This window comes from Manduca sexta, chromosome 24 (genome assembly GCF_014839805.1).
Source record: "Manduca sexta isolate Smith_Timp_Sample1 chromosome 24, JHU_Msex_v1.0, whole genome shotgun sequence".
Lineage (NCBI taxonomy): Eukaryota > Metazoa > Arthropoda > Insecta > Lepidoptera > Sphingidae > Manduca > Manduca sexta.
In genome coordinates this window covers 194,902-210,506 of record NC_051138.1, presented here as the reverse complement: position 1 = coordinate 210,506, position 15,605 = coordinate 194,902, and the positions used below count along the sequence as shown (strand labels likewise).

The following is a 15,605-nucleotide window of genomic DNA, read 5'->3' as shown; positions in this document are numbered from 1 at the left end:
GCATCTCTCTACCAACCTAGTAAGTAATACCTACCCGAGAGATTAGCATGCAGTAGTTATAGCATGCACCCATGTGATCTTATCGAGGTCTAATTTCTTGGATAGTGAGACGTTCTGTTAAAGTGCCGATGCCTGCAAGGGTTGCACTCCTCACGCCGCAACTTTTGTTATACGTCGTGTGGTAAGGCGGGGTTTTGATCCGTAGAATGATTTATCGGTGAGTTCGGCAAAAGTCCATAACATATGTGTTTCCCTATATTGAAAAAAAATAATCTCCAGCACGAAGATATAATTTTTCTCTAGCGATATTATTATCCCACAGATTATAATCGATGTGAGATCGTTTAAAGTCGCTATAAGTTTCTGGAGATTCTGTTACTAAAGATGGTCAGATCCGGTCGATAAAGAACCCGTAATTTCTCAGACATAACTGGATATGATTGGTAAATGTCCCAGTATTTTAAGCTTAAAATGTTGAGGTATCCAAATTATATATTTTGTCTTATATCCTTACCATAATCACCATGGTATATAATGTATACCATATTTTTAATGTTTAATTAGTATACAGTACCAACAGAGGGTTCGTGTACAGAGTACAATAAAACAACGGTGGAGATCGGTTCGACAGTTATTTTAATTTAAAATTTCAAAAAGCAATACAATAATCTCCGCATGATTCGTCTCATAAAGCTTTACACGTAAGTGGTTTTATTTAATGGTACAGTAATAATAAATATAACAAACAGCGAGTGCAGTCCCCCGGCGTGGCGCCTACTTGTCCTTGTCGCTGTCCGCCTTGCGGCCCAGCGGCACGGCCGCGCGCACCCTGCACACACCACGTTATACATGAGAGACACTGTAGCCATCAATATATATTATTGTCAGACAAAGTTATTCCTCAAATAAACTGAACAGGAAAGAAACATCATTCTAAATAAATAGACTAATTGTTAATTTGTTCCTGCTTTCTGTTATGAATAAAACTTATTTGGTGATTGAAACATACGCCATTACGGAAGAATAAGGTGTGTTTATTCTAAGAGTGATAGATGTTTTCAAATCCCCAAATCAAAATCAAAGGACAGAGAATTCATAATAAGCGCATATTTGCCGCTGTTACGTTTGATTTCAATTAACGTAAATTCCTAACTTCGGAATAATGACTACAATATACCAGTCGAAAAAAGGAATGTGTAGGCATGTCTTATAAACTTTATTCTAATTAGTAAATTTTCGATATCAATCGAAAGGTAGCAGTTATATTTTCAGTTCATGTATTCCCTTAACTATTAATTTTGCGCATCAGTAAATTTGACTTTCAAAATCACTTCCCATCGGAAATTTTTGCTCTGACTTTAATGTAGGGGCACAATGTATCCATAAATAAATATTATTAAAATAAAGAAAAATAACCTATAAAGTCCCAAAATTCAAGTAACATGGAACTTGAAAACAAAATAATATTGTGAAGATGATAAAAATTTCGATGTTACTCAAAAACTTGTTTTATAGACATTTTCAAACCTATCCTAAGTTTATGCAAGCCTAGGATATAAGCAGAAGAGTGTCAGTTCTTGTCCTAACTCTCGCCCTCGTGGATACTCACTTAGCTGAGATCTCGTTGATCTTGGCGCGAGCCAGTTCAAGGTTCGCATCCACTTGCGCTTTGTTCATCTCGTACGCTTTGGGAAGAGTGAACAGCGCTATCCACCCTGCAACACAAGGAAACGCGCGTCAATTTACTTATAATATTTAAATTTTCAGTTTCTGAAAACTTTGTATTAATATAGACTATCCATAAGTTTTCGCCGTCGGTTCTTTTGAAATGATACCTCTGGAACACCTTGTCAGTATGAAGTGACAGCCTTACCTCTTTAAGTCTCATTCTTTATCTTTGCAATAAGTAACGTGCCCCTCCTTTTCTTGACATGCTATTTTAATGAATGTTCATGGGCGGCGACCATAATTTACCTTAAACTAGTTCACCATTGTTTTCCTTTAAGAGTATTATATTTATTATTCGTAATGAGTGTAGTTTCACGCACCGAGTATGATGAGCGTGATGCCGTTGAAGCAGGCGCCCACGTACGTGAGGCACCACAGCAGCACGCCGAACTTCAGCGAGTCCACCAGATCCTCCACCAGGAACAGTCTGCCAAAACGAATACGACATCACTTACACCGCAGAATTGTGACCGATTATTTTATTGTTACTCAGTAATTGTGTTTAAAACGTATGAACCTCGCGGCTCCGACCGCAACATAAACATTTACCACAAAAAAGGTCTACGTATTGTTCCGGGATTAAAAACAGCTCGTATTAGTGTTTACTATCGTTCAAGCTTACTTCGTACTAAATTTAAATTTCATCACAATCCATTAAATAATTTAGCGTGAAAACATAAAACAAAGATAGACATTCAGTATGGAAGTTTGTACGGAGTATGAACTTTGGAATACCCGTTTTTACCGACGTCTACAAAAATTTTAATTAGAGTATATTTAACAATATTTGGTAATTACAGTGCAAGCTTATGAAATATTTGCTAATATCGGCCACCGTTTTTCTATGTTCAGCGTATACCAGCTTACTTAATTGGTTTACAGTGTACACAAGGCGACCGAAGTAAATCATGAAGCCTCGTTTAGACGGATCAATCATTGCTATCCATAATCGTATGCAATAATTTCTTTAAAAAGTTACCCCGTATGACCATGCGCAATGGCGAATCAATTTTATTCTCACCCGCATTGTTGTATACGCAGAGCTGGGCATAATACATGCATTGCTTTAATTACAATACAAATTACAAAATACTATCTCGCATGCATTTAAAATGCGAAATACAGTCAACTAATAGATTATTATAATAGAGTAAAACTAATCCAGCCCAGTCAATCAGTAATTAATTTATAATTACAAATAATTTCAACTGCCTCATCCTACGTATACTTTTGATATATATTTTGCTGGCAATAATTGCTCCGTCCGAATGAGGCTAATACTTGACTAGCACTTTTACTCTAGAACTTCCCAATATTACTCGTAATGCCTAAATGAACTATTTTAATAACAACTAACCGATCACTACGCGAAAAAATACATTCTTCAACGTGATGCGTTAACAAAATAATTTCGAATTTGAGTCCCATTCAACCAAGTCACTTGGCGAAGAGTATTCTCTCTCGTCAGTTGACACTCTCTCTCAACCAAACTCCATATACCATTAGACGCAGTGGCGTCCGTGTCTGTATAAAGAAACGAGTAATGTGATGCGTGGTGTGTGGTGTGTGGTGCGTACCTGCGCAGCTCAGCGACGGCGGCGTTGAGATGCGCGGTGGCGGCGGCCGCCAGCGACTGCGCGCGCTCCGCCGACACGCTCACGTCCTTCTCCAACAACCATCTGCAATGACCGCCACACACACGTTAATATCCAAACTACATCTACATCCTGTTGTAAAACAACGTCATATGAAAAGAGGCTATTGAATAATGTACCTAAGCTATGGGACATACGGTATATTTACAGCTTGCTTACTTCAGAGGAAGGCTGGAACATAATGTCGAATTTTCCGAAATAACTATGCAATATCGTTTTTACAAAACAATATAAAACCCATATATATACAAAACCCCATTTAATTCTAAAAAAACCTTACTTTCAAGTATAAGCCATACACAATAGAGTATTTTCTATGAATCAGTGAACTTAAGATCCTATTAGAAAACGACGCGTTAACCGTATTTCTCAAAGCTATCTATTCGAAACATAAAGGAAGAAATTAAACATCATATTTCTGCCAATATGTTATTTTTGCTTTAATTAAATATTTTTTTATAATATGGATATTGTTTCGTTCAATTTATAATAAAAATGCCGCTAAAAAAAAAGAGGATCTAAAATTGATGTTTTAAAGATATTATTCTTAAATATTCCCGTCCGTAACTCGCGCGCCGCTACATATATGTAACAAATTGTCCAGGGCCGTATCCTCAAGGACCCCTCCTTAATATTGTCAATAGCATGTATCAGCGTGGTCGGACGGTAGAGTCGACACCGCCACTCCACCTACACGGTGTCACTAACTAAGAATCGTTAGTGTAACGACAGATTTACTGACTTTAGAAATAACCACGATTGACTTTCAATACTCGAAAGCGCCCTGCGATTTTTGAGTAATAATTGCTACATAGGTACAAATACAACAATAATCATAACAGCAACTAACCCAATGTAAAATTATTTTATTAAATACGAGTCCATTACACACGCAACTAACGCAACATCCATTTTGTAACACGAGCCGTGCGTAAAAAATACTTTTATAGTGCCACCGCATCAAACGGCCTGAAAATGCTAGGTGTCCGAATACATCCGACACGGCCTGTCAATCAAGTGTCAACATAAACGGAACTTTAATATATTATAGTAAATATATATATTTGTTGAAATAAAATAACGAACCTTATATATTAAGTCAGAAATACAAAACAATTAAATATTAATTAATATATTACTTATTTATAACGCTTGTCTCGATGCGGAGATCCGACCTCCTGACATTCACACGGATGCTCACATTACTTTGTAAATCTATTTAATTCGTATAGTATGCCTAGAGCTATTTAATTATGTGCCCAGCATTTTCATGATAAGGTCTCAATGATTAAAAGTTTTAATGAGGAAAAATTTGAGAAGCAATATCAATGGAGACATTACATAACGACATACGGGAAACTGGAACAATAGCAAAATTACAGTAATAATATATTAGGCAAGTGCAACAGAAGAGAAAACGAGCCATATATTTTTGTTAGTATCTAGGTATAACACTATTTATTATTCCTATACATTTTGATATTGATATTTATATTATTAAATCAAATTTGATATCTGTAAATAAATTGAAGTTTGTGACTTTAATCTATATTCAATATCAAATGATACTAGTTGAATACAGTGCAAACTGCAACAAACGTTAAACTGCATACTGCGTCATCTCATGAATTCAGTCTTCGTCACTATTGAACATTTTGTAATTATGATAGTACAACTATTTTGGCAGACCCCGACGCCTACGGATATAGTAGGAAAAGTAATACATTATATTATGAACGAATGTCTTGTCAAACACACCTGGACGACAAAAATATGATGTTTGTGTCTACACAATAGTTATTCCAAATATACCATTCCCATCCAAACTATAATTGCGTAGGTTATCAGTTATGTATAACGTACGAGATTATAATAATTATCTTTAAAACCTACTGCTAATACACAGTCTAATAAGCATAGTCATAATTTTTATCGGTCTCTGCTATATCTACGTCGTGGCCCGGCGACTCACAGCAGAGCCAGCGTTTGTTTACGCTCCGTCTCAGCTCTGCAAACATTTGGGAAGCTGTCATCTTTAATATCCAAAGTGCCAATCACGAGCGCCGTGCTCTCTACACCGTGCAAGGATGTTCCAAATATTTTGGAAGCTATTGGGCATCCCTGTGATCTGGTCGCCTTTACATACTTCAAACAATTTCTCTTGTACCTGTCCAGTTAAATTTATTTTCTGTTCGAATATCGTCTCCATTCGCAACTTTAAAGTGTGTAAAATTTAATATACGTTTGGAATCTGCGACGACCTGTAATTTCTGCGACATAACTGTCTATTTTCCACAAGGAACATGATTCAATGTAGCAAGATCAATAAAATAAATGTATGGCTTCTCGTGTCGCGTCACACGCACATGGCTATATTGTTGGGCACGTGTGGGCATAGATACACGCGCGCACATACACAGTACGTAACTGCTGTGTGCTGCTGTGTCTGCATACAAGTGTGAGTAATCGATTACGTCATCACACCTCCACCTTCTAGTAAAAATTGCTATACAAACACTAAATATCTTGCTAATTAATGATGAATATTACAATCGTCTAAATTTTGTTTTGACCAGTTTTACATGTCAACTTTATCGATTTTCATTTTACACATCATGTTGCAATAGGTGAAAATGACAGTAAACAAAAATAACAATTTTAAAGTAATTTTATCTTGATCGGCAAATTTTGGCATGTTACTATGTACAATACTTGATACAAAAACTTTTAAGGGACCAGACGTCTTTATAACGATGGATCTAATTTCGTTAATATGTAAAATAAATATAAAATCACTAATGAATTCAGCAAATACGTCCAGTGTTCAGTGTTCGTCTATAACTACGCAATTTTCTAAGAAACACAACGATAACACACAACTTCAGAAAAAAATAATTACGAAGTTACTTCTGTCGGGAAATGTGAGTGATGGCAAGTCGTATGTTATAACACAGGAGTGCCAGCACCTCTTCAAAATAGTTTTTTGTTATTTAAATAAAATGTGAGTAATACATAAAAAAAGAAATTCCTTCATCAAAAACCCTCTGGATATTTATCGTTGGACAAGAGTTTGCGAACAATGTTTAAGCCAAGATATGGATAACTGATAACATATTTTCTAATGGATTTTCTCACGTACAGATAAATCTAAATCAGGAAACAATGTCTGAAGTCCAGTGAAAGGCATCAGTGTAAGTGTTGGACAGCGTACGGCGCGTACAATCAGCCGAGCGCGGATTTAGAAATGTTTCTAAGGTATAATAAATTTGTGAAAGGAGACAAGACGGGTATACATAACGGTAGTATTGTAATAAAAAAAACGACAGCCTCAATGATGCTGTGGGTGATGAGCTAAATTTGAATCGAGGGATTGTGTATTCGATTCCGCACTGACAAAATTATGACCCTGTATGGGTGTGTTAGCCACAAGACTTGTATGATGTATCGTAGTATGGATTGTTAGGTGTATTTATATATATCATACTCCTACTAATTGGTCCTACTATTAAGTTTAGTTTCACTATGCGTCCGTTACACTAACGCCCCTCTACTAAAATGTAGTTCATTCACAATTCTATCGCCACTGCTGTTTCCAACATACCAACTTATTTTGGCCACCTCCAAATATCTAACTTGTAGTATATATAAGCTTACTTGAATGGATGTCCGTCGTTAGTTTTCTGCACGGCCTGCAGCACATTCTTGTATATGCGGAAGGCGACGGCGGCGGAGAGCGCGAGCAGCGAGGCGTACGCGAGCACCGACACCACCGAGCAGCACGCCAGCGCCACCAGCAGCGCCAGCCCCGCGCCCAGCGCCGCGCCCGACCGCCCGGCCGACCGCCAGTATATCAGCGACTCCACTGCAACACAACAACTTCAGCGTGAGATACAGCCACTAACAATTATACATCATTCACTATATACAACATTGTGAGATCGTAATAGCACCATTGTATTGATGAGAGGTGTACCTCTGTAGCTTTGATGTACGTATTACTTTGATCGCAAGAACACGGGGAACTAAAAACCTCCTACCCAATCATTTTTTTCCTCAATTCATCTCTTTTCCAACCCGCCCACGATAGCATATGTAATGCGGGTATTTACGAGAAATTGTACCTACTGATCAACAGCCTGTTCGTTTTGCGGTCAAACGATCTAAAAGCACTACATCGATACAAAGTGCAAGTAAAAATGTTATTCAACATTTCACAACGAGCTTTAATAGTCCATCAACAATAGTTTTAATATGGGATGTTATAAACGTTAAACCAGAACTGCACTACCAAAACCGCTGGTTCGTTTGTTTACAATGTGTTTGCGATAAATATGCGTTTCGGAATGAAGGTGGGCGATGTGGAAGCTCCGGGAACAGGTTCTGATGCGTCAACATGAGTGACAACTGGTTTAATGTCCGCTCGAGGGAAAGTGGTGGCACGGATAAACAAAGCGCTCTGCACTGCCGTGAACTCGGGCTCGGGGCGAGTGCGGACGGAGCTATCATAAACTATACACATACCATGCAGAGCACACACTTTCCTAAATAAATAATTTAAAATCGAAATAATATAAAATAAATAGAATTAAAAACTATATAAATTACTTTTGCATAAGTTGTTTTTTTTCAGATACCTACACATTTCGATATTCGGGAGTAGATATTGATTTTGTATAAAACTGATGAACATGAATGAAAATTTACAGCATATGGTAAGAATATAAGTGTAAACTGGCCTCAGGGCACTAGGCAGGTCGGGCTCCCCGCACACCGCTGCAGAGGTTAGATCACGTATGGTAATAGTGTAGGGAACGTGTGACACAATCTGCGGCGCGCAGGCGAAGTGCGCTAGCTCCGAGACCCGCCGTACGTGACACGAGCTTTACAATCATTCTATTTACGAGCAACTCGTCAACATTCCGACAAAATGGATAAGTTAAGTGATAAAATAAAGAAAGCAATTTGCATACTGCGCGTTAACGCACGAACGATCAGCGACTTGCGGCCGGTCACAGGACACGGAGGAGCGGCGTCCGACACGATTACTGCACTCGTTTAATACTTCATCACACAACACCAACGTAAATTTAATTTATGAAGTAAAATACGAAAGTTTTAATTCACAATATGTTCAAAAATGACGATGGATGAGGTGTTGATGCACCGGGTGCGTCTACGTCGGCAGAGGCAATGGACGGGTTCAAGAATCGCGCCGTAACAGGATCACAGGGGCAATGTCGCGCAGGTTACCTGGACCGCGAGGAGGCAGCTCCACGTACTGTGCAGCGTGTCGCGGCGACTGTCTGGGACGGGCCATGGTGGCGGAGTGAGCGAGGTGCGCGCGCGCCGCCACGATGGCAGCCTTTCTACACACGTCACCGGCGCAGCGCGGCGGCGCGGCCACGACGTTGCGACCGCGCACTATCGATTGTGCCACACCATCGATTTATCTAGGGTTGCCAAGCTATAGTATAAATCCGGATATGACTAGACTTTTTAGTTGCACGTAGCTTTTTAACTATGTAGCCACTCCGTGGCGATTTCATTCAAGGCTAGAACACCAGTTTAAATCAGTTCTTCCAATTTAGAATGCCTTTAAAAATATTCATTATTCGCGATGCCCAGCCAAGGTTTTGACAAGACAGAAACTGACAAATCACAATGAAAATTGTGAAGATACAAGTAGAAACACGAAAATATTGCACAGCATTTCGAAATAAAACTGATATAGTGACATTTTACTATATTTAGAAGAGAAGAGACAGTTCAGGCTTTGTGTTTAGTGAAAGGGTAGTAAATGTCAACACAGGATAGACCAGGGTCGCTAATATTTATGATATAAACCGCAACCCTTAGCGACATGTTTGCACTACAGCAACACTGTAACTTATCAGGGGTCAGTGAGTCGAACAAAACGATTAATCGAATGAAAGACGGCTGCTATCGAGCGGCCGGTGGTCAAAGGCACTGAACTCGGACGGCGGCGCTGATAACTTCACGATATTGTCTTAATCCAGCGCCACAATCACGTTTATTTGTTTACTAGCTTTTAAGCACGCTTTATTTTAATAGTAAATTCTATAGGCTATAGATTTAGATTATCCAACGTTTACATTTCAGGCAGTAGATATTATCCCTTCATGTAGATTGATGTAATTGTATAGACATTGGACTTTGTAGAAAATATAAAAAACAGAGTATACCAAAACAATAAAAATCTGATAAATAAAAGGAAAATTGTTAAAATTATACAATATTTGAATAAAAGTAATATCGAATCGGAGTCTTTCGAGCACAACAACATGCAAATCACGTCTGGAGTCATCTACAGCGAGCGCGCTCCGAATAATGAATAACAACAACCAAAGGTTCGAGAAAATGTTTCTGTTTTAAGTTAAATATATTTTAAAATAATTAACTTTCGGACCCTAAGGTATCCTCGTGGTGCATGCGGGCCGAAAGATGGGACGGATGAATTAAGTTATAATACGCCGCAAATTCAGACATTCGAAAGAGTTTGTATAAAATTAAAGCTAGTCACTGGTGTTACGCAACGAACAATAGGTGATAGAGATTAGTCTTACGAGTTAGGATCCGTGACAAAATCTTTGTTCAATAATTATGTAGCATGAATGCATGTGGTATTACATGGCTTAAAGCGATGAGTCACAAACATGTAGACTGTAGAGTGCGCAGTGGCGGGGTCGACGACCGCGTTTAATAATTCTAAACACTGATCTCGGGGATTCATGGTCACCGCGTCCTTGTGCGCGATAACTGATACCCTCCTCTCACGTCCTCTCCTGCCCTCTCCGGCCCACATAGCACGCGTGCGCACGTGGGCTCCACACCCAATAACGATCTTAATAAACAAGTTAGCTAAATAAACATTATATTCCCACGAATTAATTTAAAATATAATCAGCACAGTTTTTTTACTAAAATGTATATGTAATCGATACAAAATGTCACTTTTGGTATTTACCTGCGCATATATTTGGAATACAAATCCACATGTTCAATGTCAGCAAGTGTGGGTACTTGGACCCAGTTTATAAAAATTATTGCGTCTTCGATACTAAGAAAATTATTGAGGAAATCTGTTAATAAGGTACAGCTGAATAATATTGCCTATTCTCAAATTTATAAAATGGACACGGACTAGTCATCTTAAGGGGCATAAAATCAGAATGGGCTAATCTTTTCAATAACATAATATATAACTGAAATAAATTGAAGAGTATACCTGATTAATTGAGTATCTCCGTGCTGAGACCAAATATACGAATTTAAGGATAACATCTTAAAAGTAACTGCCAACATTCATAAGGAACTTGAGTCACGGGCCACTCCTCGCTGACATTTAGATCAAACCAGTATCAGGCTTTAACTGCGCGGACATGTTGTTTCGGTCAGTGCTGTAAATAATGCCGTTTGTGTGGACTCTACCAGTATAAAGGAGTGTGTGAGGCTTGGTCAGGTTGCACAATCTATTTAGGTTTTCTAATAATTGTCTACAATTAACGCTCTTAGAATAGCAGTCATTTTCAGTGAGTCTTTTAACACTATGCTACGTTGTTAATGCGGGCTTAAGCATGACAGGCGACTATTCAGAGTGTGGAGTCCCTACAGGTGGTGGATGAAAAAAATAATAAACTATTTGACCGTATCTTATATAGATTATATTTCCTCGCTTCATTCTTCAGATATGATCTGAATACCATGTAGTACCCCCTATTTACCAGGTAACACCGCACAATTTTTAGAGTAGGTAACATAAAAAACTAAATAATAATGTTTCCGGTTTACCCTTCCCTACCTCGTCCGGTATTCTGAAGCCTCGAGCTCATTCCTCTGTTGTGCTCGGTAGCACTCGCACACGCGCTTCGCATTAAAATTATTATTACAATGCCAAAGAGGAGCGCGCAGTCTCGTATTGAACATTATACAAGAAAAATCCGAAAATTAGAAGAACGAGAAAATCGAAAGAAAACTATATTTTCTGGCGATCTCAACATTGAAGGTACGATTTTATATTGGTGAAAAGTGAATGTATGTGGCTCTAAAATATGCGTTTCAAAATGCTTTGGGATTAACCGCGAGTTAATAACTCTGACATTGTTGAAACGAAACAAACTACATATAATAATTAATGTTTGCTGCATCGGGGTTGACCGCGAGTCTTCAACGATGATTATATAGCAGTAAATACGAACAAACTGAAATCAGTTGTATCGTGCCACTGCAAAATGCGGCCGTATACGGCTATAGCCCAGATTAATTTTTCTTCAACTACCCTACGACTCAAATGTAAATTCCTCATTGCATTTTTAGACAATGAAGATCCGGAGTTGGTGGCTAACGACCACGATAATTCGATGGAGGAACCAACGGCACCAGATATTCCACAAGACCCTGAGATGCCACTTGCAACCCAAACGAACCAGCCGGAACCCACACTCGATGAAAACGATGAACTGGACCCTGAGCTCTTAACGGCTCTAGGAGAATCAACATCTGACATTCCGGAGTTTGGCGATAATATACATAGCAATTTATCAAATCTGTGGCTACCTCTATTGAGAAGGGGTATGCTGAAAGAAAACAAAGAAAAAATATTGAAAGATTATTTGATACCGGGGAATTGTAAACTTCTTCAAGCGCCAAAACTAAACGCAGAGATCTCTGCCGCCGTGCCAGATATGGTGCGTAACCGTGACAAGACCGTGGCCGCAACTCAAAATCAACTTGGTGTGGGTATTTCAGCCATCAGTAAGGGTATGAATATCCTTCTCAATAGTAATGATAAATTGGAAGCATTAAAACACCTCAGCAACGGCTGCCGTTTGCTATGTGACTCCCATAACCAAGCTACGGCAAATAGAATAAAACTTATTACTCCTAGTCTAGATAAATCCATACTACACATGATAGTAGACACCGAAAGGGACGAAACCTTGTTCGGTGCGTCGCTGTCGGAAAAAATAAAGGCCGCAAAGGCCATTGAAAACAGGGTCAGTTAATTAAAAAACCTGCTGTTAAGCCCCAAAAATCCACAGTTGTCCCGTCTAGCGCTCGACCTACATCTCTTCAGGGGAAGACTGGTCTGCGCCTCCTCGTTACCCGTCAGCGAACAGGGGGCGAGGGAGGCTACAGGAGGCCGCTGACAACGGGAACTCGGCGCTCTTATGCGACGACACCAACGCAATCGCATCGAGCAGCACCGCAGGACAGACCACGTGCATCGGCTCTCAATCGCCGCTAGCGCAGGTACATGCGGGTAGACTTACCCATTTTTATGATTGTTGGACAAAAGTTACAAGTAATAGTGTCATCCTTGATTGGATAAGATATGGATATGTAATTCCTTTTAAAACACCTGTTAGACAGTGTTTTAGGCCACAAAATAACTTTTCTCGTGCAGAAAAACTAGACTTATTGATAGCAATAAACAAATTAAAAAGCTAGGAGTTATCTCGAAGTGCAAAGATACAAAAGGACCAATTTATATCTAATATATTTTCACCCCAAAGCCAAACGGTGAAAAACGTTTTATATTAAATTTGAAACCGCTGAATAGGTTTGTCCAAAACGACCATTTCAAAATGGAGGATTACAGAACGGCATGCAAACTTATACCCCGCAGGGGATATTTAGCTACCATCGACTTAAAAGACGCTTACTTTCTGATACCAATCCGACTTGCGGACCGTAAATATTTAAGATTCCAGTTTCAACCACATAATTCAACTAAAATCGTAACGTATGAGTTCTCAGGCATGCCATTCGGATTATCCGTTGCCCCGCGAGTTTTTACTAAAAATCATGAGAGAGGCCATAGGATACCTAAGACACCGCGGTCATACATCGGTGTTTAATTAGACGATATTCTGTGCATCGGAGATACCTACCAACAGTGCTATATAAATGTTAAGGAAACATTAAACTTACTTAAATGCCTAGGGTTTGTCATAAATTATGACAAGAGCAATTTAACTCCTAGGCACACTTGCAAGTTTTTAGGATTCAACTACGATGCAATAAGTCTAAATTTGTGTCTACCCCCCGATAAGCGAAGTAAAATTATGGGGCTAATAATAAAGTTCTCAAAACTTCCTTTATGTTCTATTCGTGAATTTTCACAACTTATTGGCGTCTTGATCTCTGCTTGCCCTGCGGTTAAATATGGATGGATGTATACTAAGATTTTAGAACAACAAAAATACTTAAGTTTATTAAAATATGGTAATTATGATACAAAAATCACACCATCTAAAGTTATTTTAAAAGATCTGCACTGGTGGTCTAGGAATATTCAAACTACAGTTAACTTCATAAGACAGCCAAATTACGACATCGGAATTTATACTGACGCTTCACGCTCAGGTTGGGGCCGTCTCCAATGACGCCAAAAGAAGCGGTAGGTGGAAAGACACAGAAAAATACATCACATTAATTATTTAGAACTAATGGCAGCGTTCTTGGGATTAAAATCTTTCGCTAATGAACTTAGAAACTGTGCCATATTACTTCGTATCGATAATACAACCGCTATAAGTTATATAAATCGTATGGGTGGGGTACAACATGCACACCTAAACAACTTAGCTAGAAGTCTTTGGCAATGGTGTGAACAAAGAAATATCTGGATATTTGCTTCATATGTAAATACTAAAGAAAATAAGGCTGATGCCGCTTCTAGAGCAGTAAACCCCGACACGGAATGGTCTCTCTCCGATAACGCATTTAAAGACATTATACGTCATTTTGGACTACCAAAAATTGATCTCTTTGCATCACGAGAAAATGCCAAGTGTCCGAAATTCGTTTCATGGAAACAGGACCCTGATGCTGTAGCCGTAGATGCTTTCACACTTAATTGGAACTTAGACTACTTTTATGCTTTTCCACCTTTTTCTCTTATTCTAAGATGTCTAAGAAAAATCATCGACGATGATGCCAACGGTATATTGGTCTACCCTTATTGGCCATCACAACCTTGGTTCCCTCTCTTGCAGAACCTGATAGTCTCAGATGTGCTTTATTTGAACCCTAACAAATATCTCTTACAATCACATTTCAGAGATCACCATCCCTTACACAAGAACCTTACCCTGGGTGTCGCGAGGCTCTCCGGCGGGCGTTCATTCGGCACGGCGCTTGCACAGAATCGTCAACACTGATGCTAGCATCGTTCTCGGACAGCACAATTAAACAGTATAATTCGTGTTTAAAGGTTTGGTGGCAATTTTGTATGGCTAATAAGATAGAAGTAATGGATCCATCAATACCATCTGTTCTCACCTTTTTAACAAAACAGTTTAATAATGGTTGCGCTTATGGAAGTCTAAACACATATCGGTCGGCATTATCAGCCGTGTTACATAATAACATAGGCTCAGACAGTCTTGTAAAACGTCTCCTGAAAGGCGCATATAAATTAAGACCCACTAAGCCTAAATACCATAATACGTGGGATCCTCAACTAGTCCTAAACTTAGTATCAACTTGGTTTCCCAATAGCGAGATATCACTGGAAAAATTACTAAAAACTTGTTATCTTGCTAGCAATATGTACTGCCCACAGAATGCAAACTTTTTCGCTCATTAAACTCGAAAACGTATCGTATTCACGAGATGGTGCGAAGATTAAAATTACAGATATAATTAAAACTTCCGCACCAGGTAGGCAGCAACCTACTCTATTCTTACCTTACTTTAGAGAGAATACAAGTATTTGTCCTGCGACCGCACTCTCAGATTATATTTCTTTCACAAGTAATATTCGACCTGAGAACACGAATAATCTTTTGCTAACCTACAGACGGCCACACAAAGCTGCCACCACTCAGTCCCTCAGTAGATGGGTGAAACAAGTACTGTACGAGAGCGGCGTTAACATTGACGTGTTCGGTGCTCACAGCACCCGACACGCGTCCACGTCAGCTGCTAATCTCGCTGGTTTAAATATCGATATCATTCGGAAAACCGCCGGATGGTCTAGCTCATCTAACTCCTTTGCCCGATTCTATAATAGAATTATTACGGATGAAGGCGAATTTGCTAGAACCGTTTGCCTTTCAGCAAATCTGTAATTATAATTATCAAATACATAAAAGACTGATCCATAATATACATTTGTAATTAATACTTAAGTGGAATTTTATAATTAATTATATAAATACTTTGTCAACCTAACTATAAGTCTAAACTCAATCAAAA

General features: G+C 38.8%; 1 protein-coding gene across 7 annotated transcripts in view; it reads right to left on the bottom strand.

The window, feature by feature from the left end:
• Nucleotides 1-617: 617 nt before the first annotated feature.
• The window catches only part of LOC115450732 (reticulon-1-A), a 56,764-nt gene continuing 41,776 nt past the window's right edge, over nucleotides 618-15,605 (bottom strand). For 6 of the 7 annotated variants that reach the window (XM_030178816.2, XM_030178817.2, XM_030178823.2 and 3 more), the window contains 5 exons: nucleotides 7,038-7,245; nucleotides 3,306-3,407; nucleotides 2,049-2,155; nucleotides 1,610-1,715; nucleotides 618-829 (listed from right to left, as the gene is read on the bottom strand). In XM_030178816.2, the coding sequence (XP_030034676.1) occupies nucleotides 775-829; nucleotides 1,610-1,715; nucleotides 2,049-2,155; nucleotides 3,306-3,407; nucleotides 7,038-7,245 (578 nt within the window). In that variant the 3' untranslated portion in view covers nucleotides 618-774. Of the gene's footprint in view, nucleotides 830-1,609; nucleotides 1,716-2,048; nucleotides 2,156-3,305; nucleotides 3,408-7,037; nucleotides 7,246-8,633; nucleotides 8,837-15,605 lie in introns of those variants that run through there. The other variant, XM_030178819.2, reaches the window with a different exon arrangement.